At 43.2% G+C, this 26832-nt stretch overlaps 1 protein-coding gene across 1 annotated transcript in view; it reads left to right on the top strand.

The window, feature by feature from the left end:
• The window catches only part of hs2st1a (heparan sulfate 2-O-sulfotransferase 1a), a 53076-nt gene extending 26244 nt beyond the window's left edge, over positions 1-26832 (top strand). Inside the window, exons 3-8 of the mRNA XM_084313655.1 lie at positions 3110-3360; positions 12155-12240; positions 13418-13556; positions 15029-15126; positions 18712-18869; positions 25306-26832. Coding sequence (XP_084169781.1) covers positions 3110-3360; positions 12155-12240; positions 13418-13556; positions 15029-15126; positions 18712-18869; positions 25306-25532 — 959 coding nt within the window. The 3' untranslated portion in view covers positions 25533-26832. The remainder of the gene's footprint in view (positions 1-3109; positions 3361-12154; positions 12241-13417; positions 13557-15028; positions 15127-18711; positions 18870-25305) is intronic.

The raw sequence follows: 26832 nt of genomic DNA on the forward strand, positions 1-26832 counted from the left end.
GATAGGATATATGTCTCAATTATCACTGCAGACTAAGCCGGCTGTCCACGGCTGCTGGCCACCTGTCTCCCTGCTTGACCACCTGTCTCCCTGCGGGCCACCTGTCTCTCTGCGGGAGCACCAGTTGCCAGCGTGCAGCAACAGCAAGCTTCAGTCTCTCTAGCTGCTCTGACCGACCACATGCCAGCCACTGCCTGGGAGGAGGAGTAAGAGAGGAGGCAGAGAGATGGAGTGTGTGTGTGATATGCGAGAGAGAGAAGGAGGTGTTTATGAGGTTGTGCGTGTGTGTGTGCTTGTGTGTCAGCAGGAGATGTGGGCGAGGCCAGGGGGAGGGGGAGAGTGTGTGTTTGTGTGTGCGGCCATTTGTGTAGGAGGAAGGGTGGGTGTGTGTGTAGGCGTGGTGGGTGGGGGGGAGAGTCAGACGGTGGGGGTCTCATCACATCAAGTGACATCTTGTTGCCAACCAGTCAGTCAGTAGGTCTCTCAGCAAGCCTTTCTGCCAGCCAGCCAGTCAGACATCTTGTTGCCAACCAGTCAGTCAGTAGGTTTCTCAGCAAGCCGTTCTGCCAACCAACCAGCCAGTCAGTTATCAGGCAGTCGATCAGCTCGTACTCGTAGCCAGCCTTTCAAGAAATCTACTATGCATATATTACTACCTACTATGCTACTATGTCTAATACTACTACCTATTATGTACTATGTATGTCTATACTACTATCTATTAGGGGTGGGAATCACCAGAGGCCTCACGATACGATATTATCGCGATACTTAAGTCACGATACGATAGTATTGCGATTCAAAATATATTGCGATATGCTGAGTATTGTGATTTATTTATTACCTTTTATCAACTGCAAAGTAAAACTTTGTCAACATGTTTTATCTAATCAAATACATTTTCAGTCTGTTAATCTCACTTCAATCATTTTTATTGCAGCAAATGGGATTTTCTCAAGCAGACAGATGTCAACACTGTAATCTGTGTTGCATGTACCTGACAAACTGAACTGCTTGTATTACAGTCATATTGCAACTTAACTGTGTGTGTGTGTGTGTGTGTGTGTGTGTGTGTGTGGACTACTGTACTATTAAGGTATTGAAATGAATAATGCAACTTCCTTATACATAAATATTCGTATTCTTTATTCTTTTTAATAAATAGAAAAATATCGATACTTGGCGTCCTTGTATCGATACAGTATCGCTACGCAAACTATCGCGATACTATACTGTGTCGATATTTCCCCCCACCACTACTATCTATTATGTACTACTGTATGTCTATACGTAAGGGATAATGTATAGCTACGAGGTCATTGTCGCAAAATAATTGACCGACACAGAGTTTAAAATACCGAGGCGCAGCGCCGAGGTGTTTTAAACGTCAGTGAAGGTCAATTATTTTGCGACAATGATCGAGTATAGCTATACATTATCCCGCTTATTACATGGCTAACTTACTAACAATATACCTAATTCATCGACAAGACTAGATCAAATGAAGACGCAGTTGTTCTGTGGCTCTGTCAGCCCAAATAAAGTGATTATTATTATCGGCAGCCGGCAGGTCTCTGGTCTGATTGCATGACTGAGTGCAGCTGTGCATATGCTGAGCAGCACTGATACAGTGTTGTAGTGGGCTTGATTGCGAACAGCTGCGCACAGCGGTCATTATTGTCCCACAGCGGTCATTATTGTGTGATAACGGACCTCTGACGCGGGCTATTGACCAATCACAAGCAAGCATTTCGGCGAATGTAAAAACGCCATGTAATAATACTATCTATTATGTACTAGGGCTGTCACTTTAACAAAAAATCGAATTTGAAATTCGTTGCAGAATTGTAGACTAGTTCGAATTCGAATTTCAGTGTATTTTTTAAAAATAAATAAACCTTAAAAAAAAGTCTAAGCTATTTTCAACGTTTTGGCAACTTTTTGGTATACCAATTTCACTTATAACAAAATTTTTAAAAAACTTGTAGTTACTGCGCTTAGCTTCTGCAGGGTAGTATTATAGGAACAATCTGTAATGCTGTCAAACCTCTAGACCTCGAATTAAAACACCACCACTGAGTAACAAACCTCTAGACCTCGAAGTAAAACACCACCACTGAGTAACAAACCTCTAGACCTCTAAGTAAAACACCACCACTGAGTAACAAACCTCTAGACCTCTAATGTAAAACACCACCACTGAGTAACAAACCTCTAGACCTCTAAGTAAAACACCACCACTGAGTAACAAACCTCTAGACCTCGAAGTAAAACACCACCACTGAGTAACAAACCTCTAGACCTCTAATGTAAAACACCACCACTGAGTAACAAACCTCTAGACGTCTAATGTAAAACACCACCACTGAGTAACAAACCTCTAGACCTCGAAGTAAAACACCACCACTGAGTAACACACCTCTAGACCTCGAAGTAAAACACCACCACTGAGTAACAAACCTCTAGACCTCTAATGTAAAACACCACCACTGCCTAGAGAGGTCAAATTCACAGTTTGATAAGTTACTAAACTCTCTCCTCTCCTCCTCCCTGTCCCTTCTCTCCTCCCCCTCTCCCCTCCCTGTCCCTCCTCCTCTCCCCTCCCTGTCCCTTCTCTCCTCCCCCTCTCCCCTCCCTGTCCCTCCTCCTCTCCCCTCCCTGTCCCTCCTCCTCTCCCCTCTATCTCCCTCCTCTCCTCTTCTTCTCTCTCTCTCCCCTCCCTTCTCTCCTCTTCTTCCTCCTCCTCTTCTTCCCCTCCTTCTCTTCTTTTCTCCTCTCCCCTCTCTCCCCTCCATCTCCTCTCTCTCCTCCTCCTCCCTCTCTCCTCTCCTCTCCCCTCTCTCTCCTCTCCTCTCTACCCTCCCTCTCCCCGCACTCCTCTCCTCTTCTTCCCCCTCCTCTCCTCTTCTTCCCCCTCCCTCTCTCTCTTCTCTTCTCCTCTGCCCTCTCTCCCATCTCTCTCCTCCTCCTCCCTCCTCTCCTCTTCTTACCCCTCTCCCCTCCTCTCCTCTCCCTCTCCTCTCCCCTTTCTCCCTCTCCTCTCCTCTCCTCTCCTCTCCTCTCCTCTCCTCCCCTCTCTCTCCCCTCTCTCTCCTCCTCCCTCTCTCAGAGCGGGCCATCGCCAGGCACGAGGTTCGTGAGATTGAGCAGCGGCACACGCAGGAGGGTCTCCGTGACGGCCGCTCGGACGTCCCCGCGCTGCTGGAGAGCGAGGACGTGGTGGTCATCTACAACCGCGTGCCCAAGACGGCCAGCACCTCCTTCACCAACCTCGCCTACGACCTGTGTGGCAAGAACCACTACCATGTCCTGCACATCAACACCACCAAGAACAACCCAGTGATGTCCATGCAGGACCAGGTCAGAGAGATGTTCCTCCACTGTCAGAATAATAATAATACACTTTATTTGTAGAGCGCCTTTCATACAAAAAAACGCAGCCCAAAGTGCTTCACAGCAATAAAAACAGACATAAAATAGACAGAGAATAAGAACAGGTTATGTCCTTTTCCTGTGTGTTGCATTGTTCTTACAGAAGGAGAGGTTGTCTCAACACTGATAAAGTATTAAACATGTGCATTGTGCCTGTTCTGCAGTTCAGCTGTAGCACCCTTCTGTGACCAGCTGTACAAGATGGCGGCTTGCGTGTAAATCTTCTCTTTTCTACCTAAAGTTGAACCTAAAATATTTTTATTGACAAGATTGCTATGCTATTGCTGGATCGCTGGAGTCATATTTGACCTGCAACATCTAGTCTGAAAGTTGGATCTGAATTTAGTTTGATGGTACAGCCTCACGCACCACTGCTACATGTATGATAATTATTGTATATGATAAAAGCAGCGTGCTTGTTACAGGCACAGAAACAGCCTGTTGAGAACAGGACTGAAATAGAGGTATAGAGGATGCTAGAATGAGAACAGGACTGAAACAGAGGTATAGAGGCTGCTAGAATGAGAACAGGACTGAAACAGAGGTATAGACTCTAGAGGCTGCTAGAATGAGAACAGGTTGTGTGATGTACGAGGTAGCAGCTTGAGTCTCTTGCTCCTCAGAACCCCCGAGATAAATGACCCAACAAACAGATATTGTCAGCAACATTTAACGAGTGTGACGGTAAGAAGTCTAAAGATGAGCCAGAAGAAAGGAAATGCTAAAAGAAAGACCAAAACCGACTCTGGAAAAGAGAAAGATGTCACGCCTGAACAGACTTGTCAAACTAGCTCTTCCGACTCCGACGAGGAAACAGAGAGAGAGGAATCCGCGATTCTAAAAGATCTAAGGAGAGAGAATAAAGAAGCACATAATGTCACTCAGTCTTCAGTGAGCAAACTTGAAACATCTATGTCGCAAGTAACTGAATGGATTGACAAAACAGAAGGTAGAATTACGGACATTGAATCAGAAATCACTAAACTGGACGATAGAGGAATGAGACACGAGAGGGCGCTCAAATACCTTGTAAGAAGAGATGCAGAGATGACGGCAACATGCGAAGATTTGCAAAACAGACTCAGACGCAACAATATCCGGATCTACCATGTCCCCGAAGGTAGCGAGGACAAGGATACTAAAGAGTTTGTGAAGCAGCTATTGACAACATCCCTGAAAATAACACCTGAACTTGAGTCTGAGATCAAGATAGAAAGAGCGCACAGATCACTGATGGCCAAACCGAGAGATTCTAGCGCCCCCCCCCCCGCGCTCTATCATTGTGCGCTTTCTAGATTTCAATATCAAAGAACAGGTATTACAGCTCGCATGGGGACAACCCGTCGCATTTCAAGGGAAAAGGATCTATTTTGACCACGATTACTCCCAGACTTGCAAAAGAAGAGGGGACAGGTGCGTCACGTCATCAAACAGCTGAAGGAAAGAGGGATACGCGCTAATTGCCCATACCTGGCACGACTCAGGATGACAACAGCCTCGGGAACGAAGGTGTTTGACTCCCTGCAATTCCCACACTGAAAGAACTGGGAATTCATGTCCAAATCGACGACAGAGAGAAACTACAAAGATAACTGACAAGGGACAGGTGGCGTACACAAGGAAGCGGGCGAGAGCAGCGAACGAAAGGAGCCAGAACGTCACTATCTGGCGCAGACCTAAGAACATTCATGGACGATAAAGATGAGTAAACCAGTTAGATATAGTAGACTCATGGACCTCTAACTCTTCAACTTAACCTCAGTACCAATAAGATCTTTAAATATTGGAGGCTCAATGTATCCATGCTGTCTGACTCTCACACACAGGAGAGGATAAGTGAAGAACTGAAGAGTTCTTTTGATCTCAACAATAAGGGGAATGTCTCACCATCAATGTTATGGGACGCGGCAAAGGCTGTAATGAGAGGTAAAATTATCTCAATTTCAAGTGCACTAAAGAAACAGCGAAATGGAAAACAGCAGAACCTAGAAAATGAGGTAAAAATACTAGAAAGGAAACATAAGCTGAACAGAGATGAGGAAGACTTAAAAGCTCTACTAACTTGCAGACAAAAACTAGATGACCTGTTGACATACAAAGCGGAAAGAGCCCTTAGATTTGCTGGTAGGAATTACTATGAGATGGGAAATAGGGCAAGCAAGCTACTGTCATTTCAGCTCCACAAAATACAGTCAAGTCGGATAGTTCCAAAGATTAAACACCCCAGCACACACTTGGAAGTAATGCAAACACAAGAAATTGCTAATGCATTTGCAGATTACTATACCGACCTCTACAAAGCACAGCAATTGGAAAACAAGAAAGAAAAAATCAACAACTTCATAGATAACCTTAAACTTTCTAAACTATCCCCAGATGAGGCTGATGAGCTGACTTCCCCTATTACGGAGAAGGAGATAGGGGAAACTATTCAGATGCTTAAGAACAATAAATCACCAGGTACAGATGGGTTTTCAAATGAATTTTATAAACATTTCACTGAACAGTTAACACCAGTATTAAGTGTAGTTTATAACTATGCCCTATCTGAGAGAGACCCACCGGGAAGCTGGTCAGAAGCTATTGTCTCGGTAATACATAAAGAAGGTAAAGACCCCACAAGATGTAGTTCCTATAGGCCCATAAGTCTCCTTTGCAACGATTTCAAGATATTGAAATAATACAGAAACATATAATAAAACTGATCCACCCAGACCAGACTGGCTTTATCACTGGTCGACAGGGTACTAACAACATCAGAAGAACTTTAAATCTGCAAACAGTGGCTGGATCTCGAAAAGAACCATCAATGCTTCTCGGCTTAGATGCCGAGAAGGCATTTGATAGAGTTGATTGGCTGTACCTTGAACTAACATTGAAAGGTATGGGATTCAATAACACATTTATAGATTGGATAAAATCTTTATATAAAAATCCTAAATCTAGAGTAAGGGTGAATGGTCACTGCTCTCACTTCTTTGAGATACAGAGAGGGACACGCCAAGGAGAAGTTTTGTCTCCGTTACTATTTGCGATTGGCATAGAGCCACTAGCGGAGATGATTAGATCAAATCCTCAGATACAGGGAATAGATGACCAAAAAGGCATTACACACAAGATCTCGTTATTTGCTGATGACATTTTACTTTATATCAAAAACCCATTAGAATCAATTCCAAACATAATGATGGACTTAAGAAATTACGGCGAACTGTCGGGTTATAAGATAAATTAGACCAAATCAGAAGCCATGATGATAGTGGGAACATGGCCAACACATCTGAATAGTATAGCACCCTTCCATTGGGCTAGAGACGGATTCAGGTATTTAGGAATCATTCTGACTCCCAGCAGCAATCAGTTATATCAAGCAAACTACGAAAAGTTGATTGTACAAATCAAATCAAATCAGACATGGCCAGATGGGACATTTTACCTCTCTCCCTAGTGGGAAGAATAGAATCAATTCGAATGAATGTGTTACCTAGACTTATTTTCCTCTTCCAGTCTCTACCTATACCAATACCTGCCACTACCTTTAAAAGGTTGGATAAACTCCTATCCAAATTTATCTGGCAGAGGAAAAGACCTAGAGTAAGGCTCAAAACACTGTTTGCCAAAGAACAAGGGTGATCTTGGTCTGCCAAACCTAAGAAACTACTACTGGGCAGCTCAATTACGCATACTTGTGCATTGGATACAAAAGGACCTAGATTCCGGATGGGTACAGATTGAGCTAAACTCAATTCCAAAGACTTCTCTCAGATCCATAATATTCCTGGGGAAAGCATACTGGAAAAAAATTAAGATTGGTAACAAATGGATTACAAATACATTAAAGGTGTGGGAAAGTGTAAGGAAAAAGGGGGGAGGTCCACGATCAATATCTAGGGCCATGCCAATAGCAGACAATACAGAGTTCCGGCCAGCTATGGAGGATGGGGGATTTAAAAAGTGGGCGGATTTGGGCCTGGTTACTATCAATCAATTAATGGAAGGAGACTGTTTTAAATCGTTTGCACAGCTACAGCAATGTTTTGATCTACCTTCGAAAGACATGTTTAGATACTTTCAAATAAGACCCTATGTAATGACTCACAGTGAGTGGGAAGCAATTAAGAGACCGCCAACAAACGTGGAGTGGTACTTTATTAACACGATAGAAAAAAACTTGATGGAAAGAAAGCAGATATCCAATATTTACAACATGTTACAACTAGATGATCCAGGAGAAAAATGGGAGTTGGAAGCTAATGTGATCATAGAAAATGAAGAATGGGAGGACAGCCATTCAAGCAATCATAAAATCACAAATAGCCCAATGTGGAAGGAGTTTGACTGGAAGGTCAAGGTCAGGTACTTTAGGACTCCTCAAGTTCTCTCCGGATTTGCTGGTGGGTCCTCACCACTATGTTGGAGAGGATGTGGAATGATCGGAGATCATACACATATTTTCTGGGACTGTCCAAGGGTGCAGACATTTTGGGTGAATATCAAAAATTAGATTAAAACCATTCTAGATCTTGACTTACCTCTGAATCCATCGTACTATATCTTGGGATGTATACCGAAAGGCACATACTATGGAGATACGTTATACATCTTGAGAGTGATACTGTTAATAGCAAGGAAAATGATAACTATGGCATGATTACAAAATCAACCACTGACAATCAAACAATGGACCAAGAGATTGAGACAGATGTATACAATGGAAGAAATGACTGCACAATTGCAACTGAAAAAAGATATGTTTATGCAGAGATGGTCACTTGTAACCTTGTACCTGGATACACACTAGCATGAGTCTGACCCTCCTGACCGTCCTCCCTCCCCCCTTTTTTTTTTTTTGTTAAAAAAATTCCTTGTTAAATTTTTTTTTCAATTTTTTTTTCAATAGTCAAGTTTCTTATCCTACTGTATGTCCTTAAAAAATGTAATAACCCCCCCCCCCTGGGTTGTTTATGAGGCGTACTCGGATTATACTGCTTATTTTTATTATGCTGAATACTTTGAAAACAAATTGAATAAGATGGAAGAGCCTGAGTAACAAATGTCATTGACTATATGAATCAAATATATACTGTATGATCAATGCAATGTGATGTTCATTATGACACAAAAAAAAAAAGTAAAAAAAAAAGAATGAGAACAGGACTGAAACGGAGAGGTATAGAGGCTGCTAGAATGAGAACAGGGCTGAAACGGAGAGGTATAGAGGGGCTGCTAGAATGAGAACAGGACTGAAACAGAGAGGTATAGAGGCTGCCAGAATGAGAACAGGACTGAAACAGAGAGGTATAGAGGCTGCTCGAATGGGAACAGGACTGAAACAGAGAGGTATAGAGGCTGCTAGAATGAGAACAGGACTGAAACAGAGAGGTATAGAGGCTGCTAGAATGAGAACAGGACTGAAACAGAGGTATAGAGTCTGCTAGAATGAGAACAGGACTGAAACGGAGGTATAGAGGCTGCTAGAATGAGAACAGGACTGAAACGGAGAGGTATAGAGGCTGCTAGAATGAGAACAGGACTGAAACGGAGAGGTATAGAGGCTGCTAGAATGAGAACAGGGCTGAATCGGAGAGGTATAGAGGCTGCTAGAATGAGAACAGGACTGAAACGGAGAGGTATAGAGGCTGCTAGAATTAGGACAGGAATGAAACAGAGGTATAGAGGCTGCTAGAATGAGAACAGGACTGAAACGGAGAGGTATAGAGGCTGCTAGAATGAGAACAGGACTGAAACTGAGAGATATAGAGGCTGCTCAAATGAGAACAGGACTGAAACAGAGAGGTATAGAGGCTGCTAGAATGAGAACAGGACTGAAACAGAGGTATATAGGCTGCTAGAATGAGAACAGGACTGAAACAGAGAGATATAGAGGCTGCTCGAATGAGAACAGGACTGAAACAGAGGTATATAGGCTGCTAGAATGAGAACAGGACTGAAACAGAGAGGTATAGAGGCTGCTAGAATGAGAACAGGACTGAAACAGAGAGATATAGAGGCTGCTAGAATGAGAACAGGACTGAAACAGAGGTACAGAGAGGCTGCTAGAATGAGAACAGGACTGAAACTGAGGTATAGAGTCTGCTAGAATGAGAACAGGACTGAAACGGAGGTATAGAGGCTGCTAGAATGAGAACAGGACTGAAACGGAGAGGTATAGAGGCTGCTAGAATGAGAACGGGGCTGAATCGGAGAGGTATAGAGGCTGCTAGAATGAGAACAGGACTGAAACGGAGAGGTATAGAGGCTGCTAGAATGAGAACAGGACTGAAACAGAGGTATAGAGGCTGCTAGAATGAGAACAGGACTGAAACAGAGAGATATAGAGGCTGCTCGAATGAGAACAGGACTGAAACAGAGGTATATAGGCTGCTAGAATGAGAACAGGACTGAAACAGAGAGATATAGAGGCTGCTCAAATGAGAACAGGACTGAAACAGAGAGATATAGAGGCTGCTCAAATGAGAACAGGACTGAAACAGAGAGGTATAGAGGCTGCTAGAATGAGAACAGGACTGAAACAGAGGTATAGAGGCTGCTAGAATGAGAACAGGACTGAAACAGAGGTATAGAGGCTGCTAGAATGAGAACAGGACTGAAACGGAGTGGTATAGAGGCTGCTAGAATGAGAACAGGACTGAAACAGAGAGATATAGAGGCTGCTCAAATGAGAACAGGACTGAAACAGAGAGATATAGAGGCTGCTAGCTAGAATGAGAACAGCACTGAAACAGAGAGGTATAGAGGCTGCTAGAATGAGAACAGGACTGAAACAGAGAGATATAGAGGCTGCTAGCTAGAATGAGAACAGGACTGAAACAGAGAGGTATAGAGGCTGCTAGAATGAGAACAGAAACAGCCACTACAGTAGTGTTAGCAGCAGACTACCCGCACAGACACTACAGTAGTTATCCTCAGCATCCCCACCTCCATTAGGCTTGCCCCCTCGATAGATGCCTTCAAATCTAGGCTCAAAACCCACTTCTACCTATTGGCTTTTCCCGTTCACTGACTCATGCCCTGTTTTCCTGTGTGCTTGCCTGTGTGCCCTCCCGTAAAACGGAGTTGTGATTGTTGTCTATATGTATCTATGTATCTACCCTCTGTACAGCACTTTGGTTGACATGTGTCATGTTAAATGTGCTATATAAATAAATCTGATTGATTGATCCTCTCACAGACACTACAGTAGTTAGCCTCCGACTGCCTCAGACTATATAAACCTCCTCTGACAGCCTCATGGCTCCTTGTGTTGCCTACAGAGTGCCGGTGGAAGGCGAGGCTCCAGGGAGGAGAATTCTGTCTCTTATCGGCAACAGAAAACAAACCTGCTGATATAAAAAAAAATCTCACTGCATCCCGTTATAAAGGGTTCCCGCCTAGAGCAGAGTATTAATCGCTCTGTTCCGCCCCGGTGTCTCTAAACACTACGTCTCGTTCAGTTCCTCAAAGTGCTTTTAGCTTCTACAATGTGGAAACGAGGCCTAGATACTGTATGTTTATCACTAGGCCAGCTGCACGCAGACCTGGCCAGCTGCACGCAGACCTCACCGTGCCCGTGGGTGCTAGCAGTGCTATCCTCAGCCAAGCATCGGTGCTGCTTCACGTTTGAGCATAAAACCGTTTTCGGTCATTGGACAAAAAGGATTGAGATGAGGAAACTGTTTTCCGTTAGAGATCAATGCAGCAAATCAAGTCACGTTGCTTTTGATTTCTAGCATGTTCCAAGTATCTGTCCCATATCCCTGATCAGTATCAGTCCCATATCCCTGATCAGTATCAGTCCCATATCCCTGACCAGTATCAGTCCCATATCCCTGACCAGTATCGGTCCCATATCCCTGACCAGTATCAGTCCCATATCCCTGACCAGTATCAGTCCCATATCCCTGATCAATATCAGTCCCATATCCCTGATCAGTATCAGTCCCATATCCCTGACCAGTATCAGTCCCATATCCCTGATCAGTATCAGTCCCATATCCCTGATCAGTATCGGTCCCATATCCCTGACCAGTATCAGTCCCATATACCTGACCAGTATCGGTCCCATATCCCTGATCAGTATCCGTCCCATATCCCTGACCAGTATCGGTCCCATATCCCTGATCAGTATCAGTCCCATATACCTGACCAGTATCGGTCCCATATCCCTGATCAGTATCAGTCCCATATCCCTGACCAGTATCAGTCCCATATCCCTGACCAGCATCAGTCCCATATCCCTGACCAGTATCAGTCCCATATCCCTGACCAGTATCAGTCCCATATCCCAGACCAGCATCAGTCTCATATCCCTGACCAGTATCAGTCCCATATCCCTGACCAGTATCAGTCCCATATCCCTGACCAGTATCAGTCCCATATCCCTGATCAGTATCAGTCCCATATCCCTGACCAGTATCAGTCCCATATCCCTGACCAGTATCAGTCCCATATCCCTGACCAGTATCGGTCCCTGATCAGTATCAGTCCCATATCCCTGACCAGTATCCGTATTGTCTGTGCATCATTAGTCAATAACATTTCAACTGCTGCTCCCTGGAGAAACAGCATAGATGGAAAGACTGAAGGGAGATAGTCTGTGTTTTATAATGATTATAGTGGTTATAATGGTTATAGTGGTTATAATGGTTTATAATGGTTATAATGATTATAGTGGTTATAATGGTTATAGTGGTTATAATGGTTTATAATGGTTTGTCTCCAGGTGCGGTTTGTGAAGAATGTGACCGAGTGGAAGGAGATGAAGCCAGCCCTCTACCACGGACACGTCTCCTTCCTCGACTTCACCAAGTAAGGAATCATCTTCATCTTCATCAGTGTCAGTTCAGTTTCAGGTTTTTCTTAATTTTGCTTTAAAGTAAAAAAATACACAAAAAACGAACAAATAATATACAGTGCAGGGAGAGGCAATAACCTGTTGAATTATCCGTTTCCCACCTTGTCCAGTCATTTTTGATAATTATAGTGAGAAATCTTTAAGGTGATCAGTGTCTTCACAAAGATGAGTATAATTTATCATTGATAATAAAATATATAATAACTGAAGTCAAACTGAGCACATTTGTTATTTCAGAAGAGCGTATCAAACTGGTAGCCTCGGTACCCATGAGGTAGCTCTCAGTTTCAAAAAGGTTGTTGGTGACCCCTGATCCAGACTGTCCCTGGAGACTTTAGAGGTTAGGGTTACTCTCCCTGGATCTGTGCTGTTGATGGTGCCACCTTGTGGGCATTCAGGGTGTTACACATTGGAGTGGTAGATAGTCGCCTGCAGAGGAGATATCATCCTATTTTCAATGAGATTATCTTCTTCTTCCAGCTCTGACACGTTGGGAGCTGTAATAATATAATTGAATACATAGAATTAATATGAACATAAGGTTTATCATCCCCTGGTGAAGAGAAGGTTCTTTATTAAGACAGTAGGAAGGCTGAGAGAGAGAGAGTATGAGAGAGTATGAGTGAATGTTCTTTATTAAGACAGTAGGAAGGTTGAGAGAGTAGGAGAGAATGTTCTTTATTAAGACAGTAGGAAGGCTGAGAGAGGGAGAGAGTAGGACTGAAGGTTCTTTATTAAGACAGTAGGAAGGCTGAGAGAGAGAGAGTATGAGAGAGTATGAGTGAATGTTCTTTATTAAGACAGTAGGAAGGTTGAGAGAGTAGGAGAGAATGTTCTTTATTAAGACAGTAGGAAGGCTGAGAGAGAGAGAGAGTAGGACTGAAGGTTCTTTATTAAGACAGTAGGAAGGCTGAGAGAGAGAGAGAGTAGGACTGAAGGTTCTTTATTAAGACAGTAGGAAGGCTGAGAGAGAGAGAGAGTAGGACTGAAGGTTCTGGTTGGATCTGATCCCAGGCCAGCAGGTACACGTGGTTCCAGGAGCAGGACCACTACACTTATCTCTGAGAACATGTGTCCTATGTTTGACGTTGATCCTCCTCTGCGCTCCGTCGGTCTCGTCTGTCCCTTCAGGTTCGGAGTGAAGAAGAAGCCGATCTACATCAATGTTATCCGTGACCCGATAGAGCGGCTGGTCTCCTACTACTACTTCCTCCGCTTCGGAGACGACTATCGGCCGGGCCTGAGGCGCAGGAAGCAAGGAGACAAGAAGGTAGGACGTCCTGAACCCTCTGTCCTAATGTCCAGAGGTCGGGTGTTCCATAGCTTTATCTAGCCTCCCTAGTGTCCATAGGCAGGGTGTTCCATAGCTGTATCTAGCCTCCCTAGTGTCCATAGGCAGGGTGTTCCATAGCTTTATCTAGCCTCCCTAGTGTCCATAGGCAGGGTGTTCCATAGCTTTATCTAGCCTCCCTAGTGTCCATAGGCAGGGTGTTCCATAGCTTTATCTAGCCTCCCTAGTGTCCATAGGCAGGGTGTTCCATAGCTTTATCTAGCCTCCCTAGTGTCCATAGGCAGGGTGTTCCATAGCTTTATCTAGCCTCCCTAGTGTCCATAGGCAGGGTGTTCCATAGCTTTATCTAGCCTCCCTAGTGTCCATAGGCAGGGTGTTCCATAGCTTTATCTAGCCTCCCTAGTGTCCATAGGCAGGGTGTTCCATAGCTTTGGTGCTTAATTAACAACGGCTGCATCCCTGATGTTCTTGTGCCTGTGGTTGGGAACAAACCAGTGGTAGATGATGGTAATGTTCTTGGTGGCACATAGTTGACAAGAGAATTGGCAATGTAGCTTGGTCCTGTTCCATTTAGAGCTTTGTCTATAAGCTGGAGGACCTTATATATCATGTCTCATTATGTGTCCTCAGACGTTTGAATGTAAGGTAACGGTATTATGTGTCCTCAGACGTTTGAATGTAAGGTAACGGTATTATGTGTCCTCAGACGTTTGAATGTAAGGTAACGGTATTATGTGTCCTCAGACGTTTGAATGTAAGGTAACCGTGTGCTTCATGTGTCCTCAGACGTTTGAATGTAAGGTAACGGTATTATGTGTCCTCAGACGTTTGAATGTAAGGTAACCGTGTGCTTCATGTGTCCTCAGACGTTTGAATGTAAGGTAACGGTATTATGTGTCCCCAGACGTTTGAATGTAAGGTAACCGTGTGCTTCATGTGTCCCCAGACGTTTGAATGTAAGGTAACCGTGTGCTTCATGTGTCCCCAGACGTTTGAATGTCAGGTAACCGTGTGCTTCATGTGTCCCCAGACGTTTGAATGTAAGGTAACCGTGTGCTTCATGTGTCCCCAGACGTTTGAATGTAAGGTAACCGTGTGCTTCATGTGTCCCCAGACGTTTGAATGTAAGGTAACCGTGTGCTTCATGTGTCCCCAGACGTTTGAATGTAAGGTAACCGTGTGCTTCATGTGTCCCCAGACGTTTGAATGTAAGGTAACCGTGTGCTTCATGTGTCCCCAGACGTTTGAATGTAAGGTAACCGTGTGCTTCATGTGTCCCCAGACGTTTGAATGTAAGGTAACCGTGTGCTTCATGTGTCCCCAGACGTTTGAATGTAAGGTAACCGTGTGCTTCATGTGTCCCCAGACGTTTGAATGTAAGGTAACGGTACCGTATTATGTGTCCTCAGACGTTTGAATGTAAGGTAACCGTGTGCTTCATGTGTCCCCAGACGTTTGACGAGTGTGTGTCGGCAGGAGGCTCAGACTGCGCTCCTGAGAAGCTCTGGCTCCAGATCCCTTTCTTCTGTGGTCACTACTCTGAGTGCTGGTGAGACCTTTATATACGTGTACCTTTTTATATTTTATATATCCTATCAATATCCTACCACTACACAACACTTTATATCTGTACAGAATGTATTCCGGTACATGTACCTTTTTATTATTGGTGGGACTCGATTAAAAAAAATGTATCGAATGAATTCGAGACTTTATAGTTAACACATTGAGTGCCAGCAGGGGGCGCCAGATTTAGCGCTTGAATGCCAGCCTTTTTGGACTGATTTTCCGATATTTCATGATTTTCGCGGAGCTATTTCTATATTCTATATTATGGCTATGTGTCTAATACGCCCGTCGCTTATCAATGACTTGCTTGCAGTCAACATGTATGAAACGGATTGTTTTTTCATCAGTACATTTCCGTTTTATACCGTTTTTAAAAATGTCCAGAAAGAAAAAATTATTCTGTGATAATAGCTCTTTAGTGGAATACACAAAACACGTAGTCATTTTTCGGCCTATTTATGAATCGTTTTCAAATAAACGCTAGATTATCGATAGTATATGTGTACGTATGCACGCTAGAGAAGCGGGCTGAAAAATCGATTATCTATTTCCTGGTCAGTGCTAACGTCATACACGCACACATTGAGATATGTGAAAAATGGATCCGATTACCCCAAGACTGGTAACATAGATTCCTTACCTCACATCAGATGTTCTGCAAAAAGATTATTCCAATTCCTGATCACCATTCCAAATATCGATCGCGTTTATTGATCCAACGTTAGGTATTCGAAATACATATTCCACGCTGTTCTGAGGGACCACAATGAATCTGATCGGCTCAGGTTACATGCCTGAGAAGTAAAATGTGGAATCCGGATTTTCATTGAGTCCAATCCAATGGGTGCATTACCATCCGGGAGACGATAGGGTGCGGTATTTTCCCTGTTCGAGCTCATATTTTCCCTGTTCGAGCTCATTGACAGTCCCAATGGTAACGTGAGGCTAGATTGATGAAAAATGAATGGATATCGCTAATAAAAGCAATAACGATAGGGGAGCTCCCGTAGCTCACCGCATATCTCGGCGCTATTTCTGCGTCGGGGAAAACCGTGCTCGGCACGGATCTGGGGGACACGAGTTCGATTCCCGGACCCGCCGTCATTTCTCAGAATGTCTTCCCCTGCTCTACATCCCATTTCAACCTGTTTCTGTCGGTCATGCTTGACCAGAAAAGCGATAAACGCTAAAAAAGAAAGTTTAAAAAAGAAAAAGCAATAATGATTAAATAACGATATTTCTCGTCATTGGCACTCAACGCATGGCATGAAATAACTAGATTTGTCGTGGCTGGCACTCAAAGTGTTAATTAATCGAAATGAATCACATTCAAATCTCATATCAATATTTGATGCGAAAGGAAAAATGTTCAATTCAAATTAATTTTGGTATACGAGTGAATCAATGAATATACATTATACATACGTTTAAGCAGCAAAATCCTGTATTAGCTACTACACAGACCAACAGATCAATGCCATTTTTAACAAAGTGCAGCAATTTTAGGAATAATATATATAGCGCAAAGGACCTTTTGTAAACTGAAGCACTTTCGAGGTAAAAGTTAAACGCAGTACTTTCAAGTACATTCCAGAACAGTTGACAATTGAAAAAAAAAAAAAGTTATTTGCGATTTATTATACTTTATAGTTTATACTTATAGCACATGCATGAGTCTGGTCTCCTTTGAAAGGTAACATTCTTACACAATAAAGAAAAATCATCATGCGATTAAATGCATACATTTTCCTAACTTTTAATTCTTTCTGTAGTTAATTAATCTAAATGAATGCAATAAAGTCCCAGCCCTACTTTTTATATATCCTATCAATATCCTACCACTACACAACACTTTATAGCTGTACAAATGTATACGTGTACCTTTTTATATTTTATATATCCTATCAATATCCTACCACTAAACAACACTTTATAGCTGTACAAATGTATACGACACGTGTACCTTTTTATATATTATATATCCTATCATTATCCTACCACTACACAACACTTTATAGCTGTACAAATGTATACGTGTACCTTTTTATATTTTATATATCCTATCAATATCCTTCCACTACACGGCACGATACAAGATGCTTTTAATGCCACACAACTATGGTTGGTGGTAATCGTTTGCGGTACAGCATGTTATTTAAGCACTGGGACATCAACATGGAACATCAAACGCCCCCCTCCCACCTCCCAATCCCCACAATAAATACATAAATACATACACGACAGTAGGGCTGGGCGATATGGAAAAAAATCATATCGCGATAACGATATGATAATTTTATTTTATTTCTCGATATCGATAATTATCGAATTGTTATAAGTATAAATTTTTTTTTTTTTTTTTTTTTTTTTTGAACAACAGATGTATGTGTATTTTGCAGCAATTCTTTGTCATTGCCGCCATCTTTAGTGTTACATCCCCTCACACTCCAGTTCTCAGGCTGCAGCTGGTTTAAAAGCTAAAGTAAACCGGCTTCTCTGCTGGCTGTGGCTCCAGAGGAGTTGAACAGTTCTGGCTCTGCTAGTTTATTTTCGATCTTTTGGCGCTTTTTTGGTGGACAAACCACAGCACATGTGCACTGTGACTCGTGACTGGAGTCTAGTTCTGCTAGCACACATAGCCTACTGTGTACAGACGGTTTCAAAATGTATTTTAAATTAGAAAGCAAACAAAATAAATGGACAAGAGAAAAAGAAATCTGAATTTGGTCAGTATTGTCATTTGGACAAGCAAAGCCATTACTTTAAGTTGCAGGCAAGAAAGACAAGTCTGTCCACTGTCTCTGGTTTTAAAACTGCCCTGTTGCAGGTAAAAAAAAAAAAAAAAAAAAAAAAAAAAAAAATTAATTTCGATATTCGATATCGATTATTAAAATATATCGCGATATTTATCGTTATCGTTATATCGCCCAGCCCTACACGACAGTCACATATAACAAGTGTCGGTTCAATTCAGTTCATGTTCAGTTCAGTTCGGATGCCTGCCCGTCTGTGCAAGGGGGGGGGGGGCAGAGTGTTTAGTGTTCGGACTGCTGTGGGGGAGAAGCTGTTTGTGTTGCGTGTGTGTCTGGTTAAAATGGACTTGTAGTGACCCGAGGGCATGCGCTGGAATAGGTGGTGTGCTGGGTGAGAGGGATCGTTGACTATTTTTCCAGAGCGGGTGACTCAATATCGGAAATGAAAAAAAGAAAAACTGCAGTATACTATCATGCACTCTTCCTACTATACCAATATGTCTCTACTACTACTGCACCACCCAAGTTTCAACACTGTTTGATGAACATTGTTACTCAGTCGTAAGAGTCGTACCGTTCCTGCTGACTTGTCGTACAGAACTTGTAAGTTGCTTTGGATAAAATCGTCAGCTAAATGACAAAATGTAAAATGTAACCATCTGTACAAATGGTTTGATATCTTGGTTTGATATTCTACAATGTTTCCATATTTGTATGACTTCCTCTGCTCTGCTCTACTCTTTCCTCTCCTGCACAATCAATACAGCAAATGAAGCGGCTGAACTGACTCTCGAGCCGCTCTCTCTCCCCAGGAACGTGGGCAGCCACTGGGCTCTGGAACAGGCCAAGTACACCCTGGTCAACGAGTACCTGCTGGTGGGCGTGACGGAGGAGCTGGAGGACTTCGTCATGATGCTGGAGGCGGCCCTGCCGCGCTTCTTCAGAGGAGCCACCGAGCTGTACAAGACAGGTACCATGTCACTGACCTCTGACCTTTACAAGACAGGTACCATGTCACTGATCTTTATAAGACAGGCACCATGTCACTGATCTTTATAAGACAGGTACCATGTCACTGATCTTTATAAGACAGGTACCATGTCACTGATCTTTATAAGACAGGTACCATGTCACTGATCTTTATAAGACAGGCACCATGTCACTGATCTTTATAAGACAGGTACCATGTCACTGATCTTTATAAGACAGGTACCATATCACTGATCTTTATAAGACAGGTACCATGTCACTGATCTTTACAAGACAGGTACCATATCACTGATCTGTACAAGACAGGTACCATGTCACTGATCTTTATAAGACAGGTACCATGTCACTGATCTTTATAAGACAGGCACCATATCACTGATCTTTATAAGACAGGTACCATGTCACTGATCTTTACAAGACGGGTACCATGTCACTGATCTTTACAAGACAGGTACCATATCACTGATCTGTACAAGACGGGTACCATGTCACTGATCTTTATAAGACAGGTACCATGTCACTGATCTTTATAAGACAGGTACCATATCACTGATCTTTATAAGACAGGTACCATATCACTGATCTTTATAAGACGGGTACCATGTCACTGATCTTTATAAGACAGGTACCATATCACTGATCTTTACAAGACAGGTACCATGTCACTGATCTTTATAAGACAGGTACCATGTCACTGATCTTTATAAGACAGGTACCATGTCACTGATCTTTATAAGACAGGTACCATGTCACTGATCTTTATAAGACAGGTACCATGTCACTGATCTTTACAAGACAGGTACCATGTCACTGATCTTTATAAGACAGGTACCATGTCACTGATCTTTATAAGACAGGTACCATGTCACTGATCTTTATAAGACAGGTACCATATCATTGATCTTTATAAGACAGGTACCATATCACTGATCTTTATAAGACAGGTACCATGTCACTGATCTTTATAAGACAGGTACCATGTCACTGATCTTTATAAGACAGGTACCATGTCACTGATCTTTACAAGACAGGTACCATGTCACTGATCTTTATAAGACAGGTACCATGTCACTGATCTTTATAAGACAGGTACCATGTCACTGATCTTTATAAGACAGGTACCATATCATTGATCTTTATAAGACAGGTACCATATCACTGATCTTTATAAGACAGGTACCATGTCACTGATCTTTATAAGACAGGTACCATGTCACTGATCTTTACAAGACAGGTACCATGTCACTGATCTTTATAAGACGGGTACCATGTCACTGATCTTTATAAGTTATCTTATAAAACCGTGTGCACAGTGTGTGTTTATGTGGATAGTGTGTGTTTATGTGCAGCGTGTGTGTTTATGTGGATAGTGTGTTTATGTGTAAGGGTCTAAGGGTAAAAGGGCTGTAACATAAATGTTGGTTGACAGAAAGGATGACCAGGTTTGTAAACAAAAAGGGTATTTATTGACAAAAGGAAGCGCAAGTAACTCGAGGGTGAGCCAAGGCCAAAACGACAAACAAACACCACTATATCAAAACAAACCAACCTAACCTATGGTAAAGGAAAATACATTCAGTAACCTAAACCATTAACTAACAATAACAGGAGAAAACAATACTCAAATGAAATGGCGGCTCACCCCATCGGTGCTTCCTGAAAATGAGAAAAACACACATTAGTCATGATAGGAAGAACAGAAAACAACTAAGTGTAGTAAAACAAAGTAATACATTAGACAATACAAGCTAACTAAGTGTAGTAAAACAAAGTAATACATTAGACAATAATAATAATAATAATAATAATAATAATAATAATAATAATAATAATAATAATAATAATAATAATAATAATAATAATAATAATAATAATAATAATAGTTACTTGCATTTATATAGTGCTTTTCTAGACACTCGAAGCGCTTTACAATGTAGGGTGGAAATTGCCTCCTTCACCACCACTGATAGCACCCAACCTTGGGCTACGCAGGCTCAATTGCTACCATACACTGGCACCCAGCACACATCACACTACACAATGGCTGAACGGCTCAGGAGACAGGGATTGATATCAGCCAATTAAGGGGAAGGGATGGTTAGGTGACCTTGATGTCAGAGACCTGACAAATACAAGCTAAGTGTAGTAAAACAAAGTAATACATTAGACAATACAAGCTAACAGTTCTAACAACGACCACAACGGTCAGTCAAAGCTTACCAAAAGCACGAGCAGTGAACTCCAAGCCCACGTGACTGAACTCAAACTGGAAAGAAACAGACTAAGAAATGACGTAAACTCCATGATCAAAACAGCAAAAAAAAAATCATCAATGACAAAACCGAGGAAAACAAAAACAAACCATGTGAACTTTGGAAATGACTCAATAACGAACTAGGCTGCAGTAAAAAACGTAAAACCAGATTCTCAAACATAAACATAAAGACGGACAACACGCTCATCACAGACAAGCTGGATGTAGCCAATTACTTTAACAGTTTCTTCACAAACATAGCCACAACACTGGTAAACAAACTACCCTCCCACTCAGGGCAGTATGGGGTAGAACACATAGTAGCATACTACAAGAACCTAGGGGTCCACAAAGACTACTTCAAACTGGAAATGGTAACAACAGATGAGGTACTCAAAAAACTGAGTGCCCTCCAACCTAACAAGGCCACTGGCCATGACAACATCCCCTCCAAATTCCTCAGAGACTCAGCAGCCGCCATCACCCCAGTCATCACACACATAATAAACCTCTCCATAAAACAGGGACACGTCCCCAAGGACTTCAAAATTGCGAGAGTAACACCCCTGCACAAAAAAGGCAGTAAATTAGACCCTGGCAACTACCGCCCTGTTTCTATCCTTACCTCCATCTCGAAAGTCATGGCATTTTTTTTATACGAACAGGTAGAAAAATACCTTGCGGAAAAAAATCGAATCTACGAATTCCAATCTGGCTTCAGAACATCCCACTCCACTGACGCATGCCTTCTCTATTTAAACGACCACATCAAACAAGAGGTGGACGCGGGCAAATACTGCGGCATGGTCATGCTGGACCTACAAAAGGCCTTCGACACTGTCAATCACACCATTCTGATTGACAAGCTAAAAGTAATTGGTTTTGATAGTCTATCAGTGAGCTGGATGCAATCCTACCTGGAGGGGAGAGAGCAGATGGTGGAGGTAAACGGTACCCTATCCCCCCCCCTCACAGTGAGCTGTGGTGTTCCACAAGGAAGCATACTAGGTCCACTACTGTTCCTAATTTATGCAAATGAAATGTCGTCAGCTTGTGACTGCAACTTGTTCCTGTTTGCGGATGACTCAGCCCTGCTGGTCTCTGACAAGAACAAGTTACAGGTTGAAAAACCCCTCAGCTCAGAACTAGGCAAAATCTGCATATGGCTCGCTGATAACAAACTATCATTACACATGGGCAAAACAGAGTCCATTCTCTTCGGTTCAAATAACAAACTCAGCAAGACTGACGGCTTCTCAGTTACAGTGGGTGACAATATTGTCACAAGGAAAGAAGATATTACCTACCTGGGTTCCATCCTAGAGGCAAATCTTTCCTGTGACAAAATGGCATCCAATGTAATAAAAAAAGTCAACCAACGAACACGATTCTTGTACCGGATCTCCTCACTGGTAAACAAGAATACCCTGAAGACTCTGGCAGGAGCACTCATTCAAGGGTACTACGACTATGCTTGCACCTCATGGTACCAAAGCACCTCAAAGGCGCTAAAAACAAAATTACAAACATCTCAAAACAAACTGGTCAGACTACTGCTTGACCTTACTCCTAGAACCCACCTCACCCCTGCCCACTTTGACAACCTAGGATGGCTTAGAGTAGACGACAGAGTACAGCAACTTGCAATGGGCCTGGTCTACAAGATACACTACACGACCAAGGTACCCATGTACATGTCAAAATACTTCCCAAAGGTCAGTTAATACCACAATCACAACACCAGAGGGAGCTCCACAAATCATGTTAAACCCAGATTCGGCTCAAACAAGGGACTAAACACGTTTCGCAATTATGCCACATCAATGTGGAACGCCCTACCCAAAGCTGTAAAGGAATGTGAATCACTACCCACTTTCAAAAACACACTCAAAAAAACACCTACGGGAGACTGCAATTCGAAACTGGCCCCTGTAAATGTCCTAACACAACCCCCCCCCCCAATGTATAGTAAATGACCAAGTATGGTCTTGTCAATATTCCAATATACAGTTTTGCTTGTTCAGTTGTACAGTGTCCAAACCCAACCCCTCCTACCCAACCTCCCCCACCCACCCAACCACCTCCAATGTACAGTCCCTCCCCCCCCCCCACCTACCCAACCTCCTCCAATGTACAGTTTCTACATCAAATGTATATACTCTCTTTTCTGGACTCTTTTCGTATCACAAACAGTACTGTATTTGCAAATCTGGTATGTCATAAATGTATAGATGTAGCAGTACTGTCTATCTGTATGTCAAGTATGTCATATATGTTATGATGAATTGAAAATGGGGGACCCTGATGTAAACAAGACGAGTCTTTCTCTGGTCTGCATCGCCTTAACAATTGTATGTATTGAGCTGTACTGTACTGTACCCATTCTGCAATCTGTTAATAAAGTTTTCAATCAATCAATCAAAACCAGAGCCAATGGTAACCAAACAAAGGGCCCAAACCACAACAGAGGCCGAATCACATGAAATCACATGAAATAGAGAGAAATAATCAGCCAGGGTTTATGAAGGGTGTGGTGATCCAGGATTGGGATTTCATAACGCCTGGTCTCCATTCCTGCAGCTCATTCAGAGCTGATTCTTCTCCACGCCACCTAAACCTGTCTAAACCCAATGCAGTCATTCAAAATAACCCATAATGTGCTTGATTAATATAACCCATAATGTGCTTGATTAATATAACCCATAATGTGCTTGATTAATATAACCCATAATGTGCTTGATTAATATAACTCATAATGTGCTTGATTAATATAACCCATAATGTACTTGATTAATATAACCTATCAAGACTGGCCCCCTGACCCCCCCCCCCCCCCCCCATCATTTGTCACATCTTGTGTTTAGTTCAGTTTGATTTTATTTGATTTTATTAGGGATCCCCATTAGCTGGTGCCATAGCAACCAGCTAGTCTTCCTGGGGTCCACACACAAAAAAACATACAAAAACAATTATTATTGCAAAAACAAAATTAAGTCAGTACACACAATGCATAATGAAACTACTGTAACAATTAAGATGGCTACAATTACATTACAGTGTAAAACAAAAACAAAAAATTACTTTACAGTGTTAAAAACAATTTAAAAACAATTTAAGATTATTTTTAAAAGTGAATCTACTGTAAATGCAGCAGAGGTTTTGAGGCAGGTTATTCCAAAGAGTTAATGCTCTAAAAATAAAAGATCTCCTTAAAGCGGGTTGACGTGGCGTGGGTGCGGAGAGAGAGAGAGAGAGAGAGAGAGAGATAGAGAGAGAGGGATACGGAGCATTTACAGTGTGTGTAAATGCTCTGTATCCCTCTCTCTCTCTCTCTCTCGTTCTCTGCTCTCTCTGTCAGCACTCGCGTCACGTCAACCTGTTGCAAAATATCATAGTGCACACTGCACACGCACACTCCCACGTGTATTCCGATCTGTGCAATAAAAAAAAAAAATGCATTGTCCCGTGGGATTATGCCCCCCTGCGGCGAAATTAATTAGTCTCCCTGTCAGTCTATGTCTCTCTCTCTCTCTGTCTGCCAGTGCAGACTGTGGGTGACTGTCACTCAAAGCGATTTGCGAGTATGGGCGGAGCCCAGCCCAAAACGGCTTGAAATCTTGAAGTGGAAAAATGCTGCTTTAGAGTACTTGATTAAAAATGCAAAACAATGAATTTTTATTGGAAAGAAAACGTACAGATGTGTTCCAAAGACTCACAGGAATTGTGTAACATTGCCCAAATAGTAGGGGTGTAAAGGTACACGTATCCGTAACGTACCGAACCGTTTCAGTGTGTACCGTACCGTACCGAACGGCTGTGTAGTGTACAGACGAATACAACGGTATGTTTTCACAATCTAATATATAATTATTATTATATATTTTTTTAAATTACAAGTCGATTATTAATTTCAATATAGAATATTCGTTGACCGCCCTACAAGTACAATTAGTTACTGCACACCACATCACCCCTGAGTGGAACATGGAAAGCCAAACTTTCCCCCACTGTACCGAAAAAACCGTACCGAACCGTGACTTCAAAACCTGGGTACGTACCGAACCGTGGTTTTTGTGTACCGTTACACCCCTACCAAATAGTGAAAGGAATAGCAAAACATGGGGACCTTTAAAACCAACTCAACCCTCCTTCTCTTCGACAGGGAAGAAGTCACACCTGCGTAAGACGACGGAGAAGAAGCCGCCCACCAAGGAGTCCATCGCCAAGCTGCAGCAGTCGTCCATCTGGAAGATGGAGAACGACTTCTACGAGTTCGCCCTGGAGCAGTTCCAGTTCGTCAGAGCGCATGGCGTGCGGGAGAAGGACGGGGAGCTCTACCTGCTGCCGCAGAACTTCTTCTACGAGAAGATCTACCCCAAGACTAACTGACTCCCCACACCGGCGGAGGGAACGTTTGGTCGAGGAGGTTTTTGTACAGTCGCTTGCGGAGAGCGGATGCAGACCACGGGGGGGGGGGGGGAAGCCGGCACTGGAGAAGCAGTGAATTCTTACTCTTAAAGGTTAAATGTTCGTGAACCCGGACCAGCAGGGGGGGGCCGTCTTCTTGTTCCTCTGGGTCTTCTTCAGGGGTACTGTGTGTCACATCTCCATTTCCATGCCAACCAAAAGATTGGGTTTGTTCCGCCCGCACCCCATCCCACCCCCCACCCCCCCCCCCCCCCCCCCCTCCCGGTCAAGAGTGCCAAGAGGTCATGTTCCCATCGGCTCCCAGGCCCCCCCCCCCCCCTTCCCAGACCTACTTTCACTTCCAGGTGGAAGGTCATGGGAGCAGAGCCTTTAGAGACGCACAGCCTGGAGAGGAGCTGGCTGACATCATGTTGGTTTGGTGACTAGTCTCCACCCAGAGGGACCGTCATGTTGGTGACTAGTCTCCACCCAGAGGGACCGTCATGTTGGTGACTAGTCTCCACCCAGAGGGAGCGTCATGTTGGTGACTAGTCTCCACCCAGAGGGACCGTCATGTTGGTGACTAGTCTCCACCCAGAGGGACCGTCATGTTGGTGGCTAGTCTCCACCCAGAGGGAGCGTCATGTTGGTGACTAGTCTCCACCCAGAGGGAGCGTCATGTTGGTGACTAGTCTCCACCCAGAGGGAGCGTCATGTTGGAGGCTAGTCTCCACCCAGAGGGAGCGTCATGTTGGTGACTAGTCTCCACCCAGAGGGAGCGTCATGTTGGTGACTAGTCTCCACCCAGAGGGAGCGTCATGTTGGTGACTAGTCTCCACCCAGAGGGAGCGTCATGTTGGAGGCTAGTCTCCACCCAGAGGGACCGTTGTTATGGGCCGTGTTTTGTTTGGTGTTTTCTGTTGTATATTTTTTTTAACTTTACCATCATGATTTATGCTGGAGAGGAGTCTTCTACTCTTTTATACGTAATGGCAGTGATGTTGATGAAATGACAGCCTCCCTCACCTCTCCACCACCATCACCACCACCACTATCACTACCATCACCACCACCATCACTACCATGACCATCACCACCATGACCATCACCACCATCACCATCACTACCACCACCACTACCACTACTACCATAACCATCACCACCACCATCACTACTAACTTATAAGTGTGAGAAACTGACTACTGTTGTATATTATCGGACATGAAACTTAAGAACCGGAAGATGTTTTTACTAAATGAAAATCCTGTGACTTGGGACTGTT

Source organism: Notolepis coatsorum, assembly GCF_963971535.1.
Source record: "Notolepis coatsorum genome assembly, chromosome: 4".
Classification (NCBI taxonomy): Eukaryota; Metazoa; Chordata; class Actinopteri; order Aulopiformes; family Paralepididae; genus Notolepis; species Notolepis coatsorum.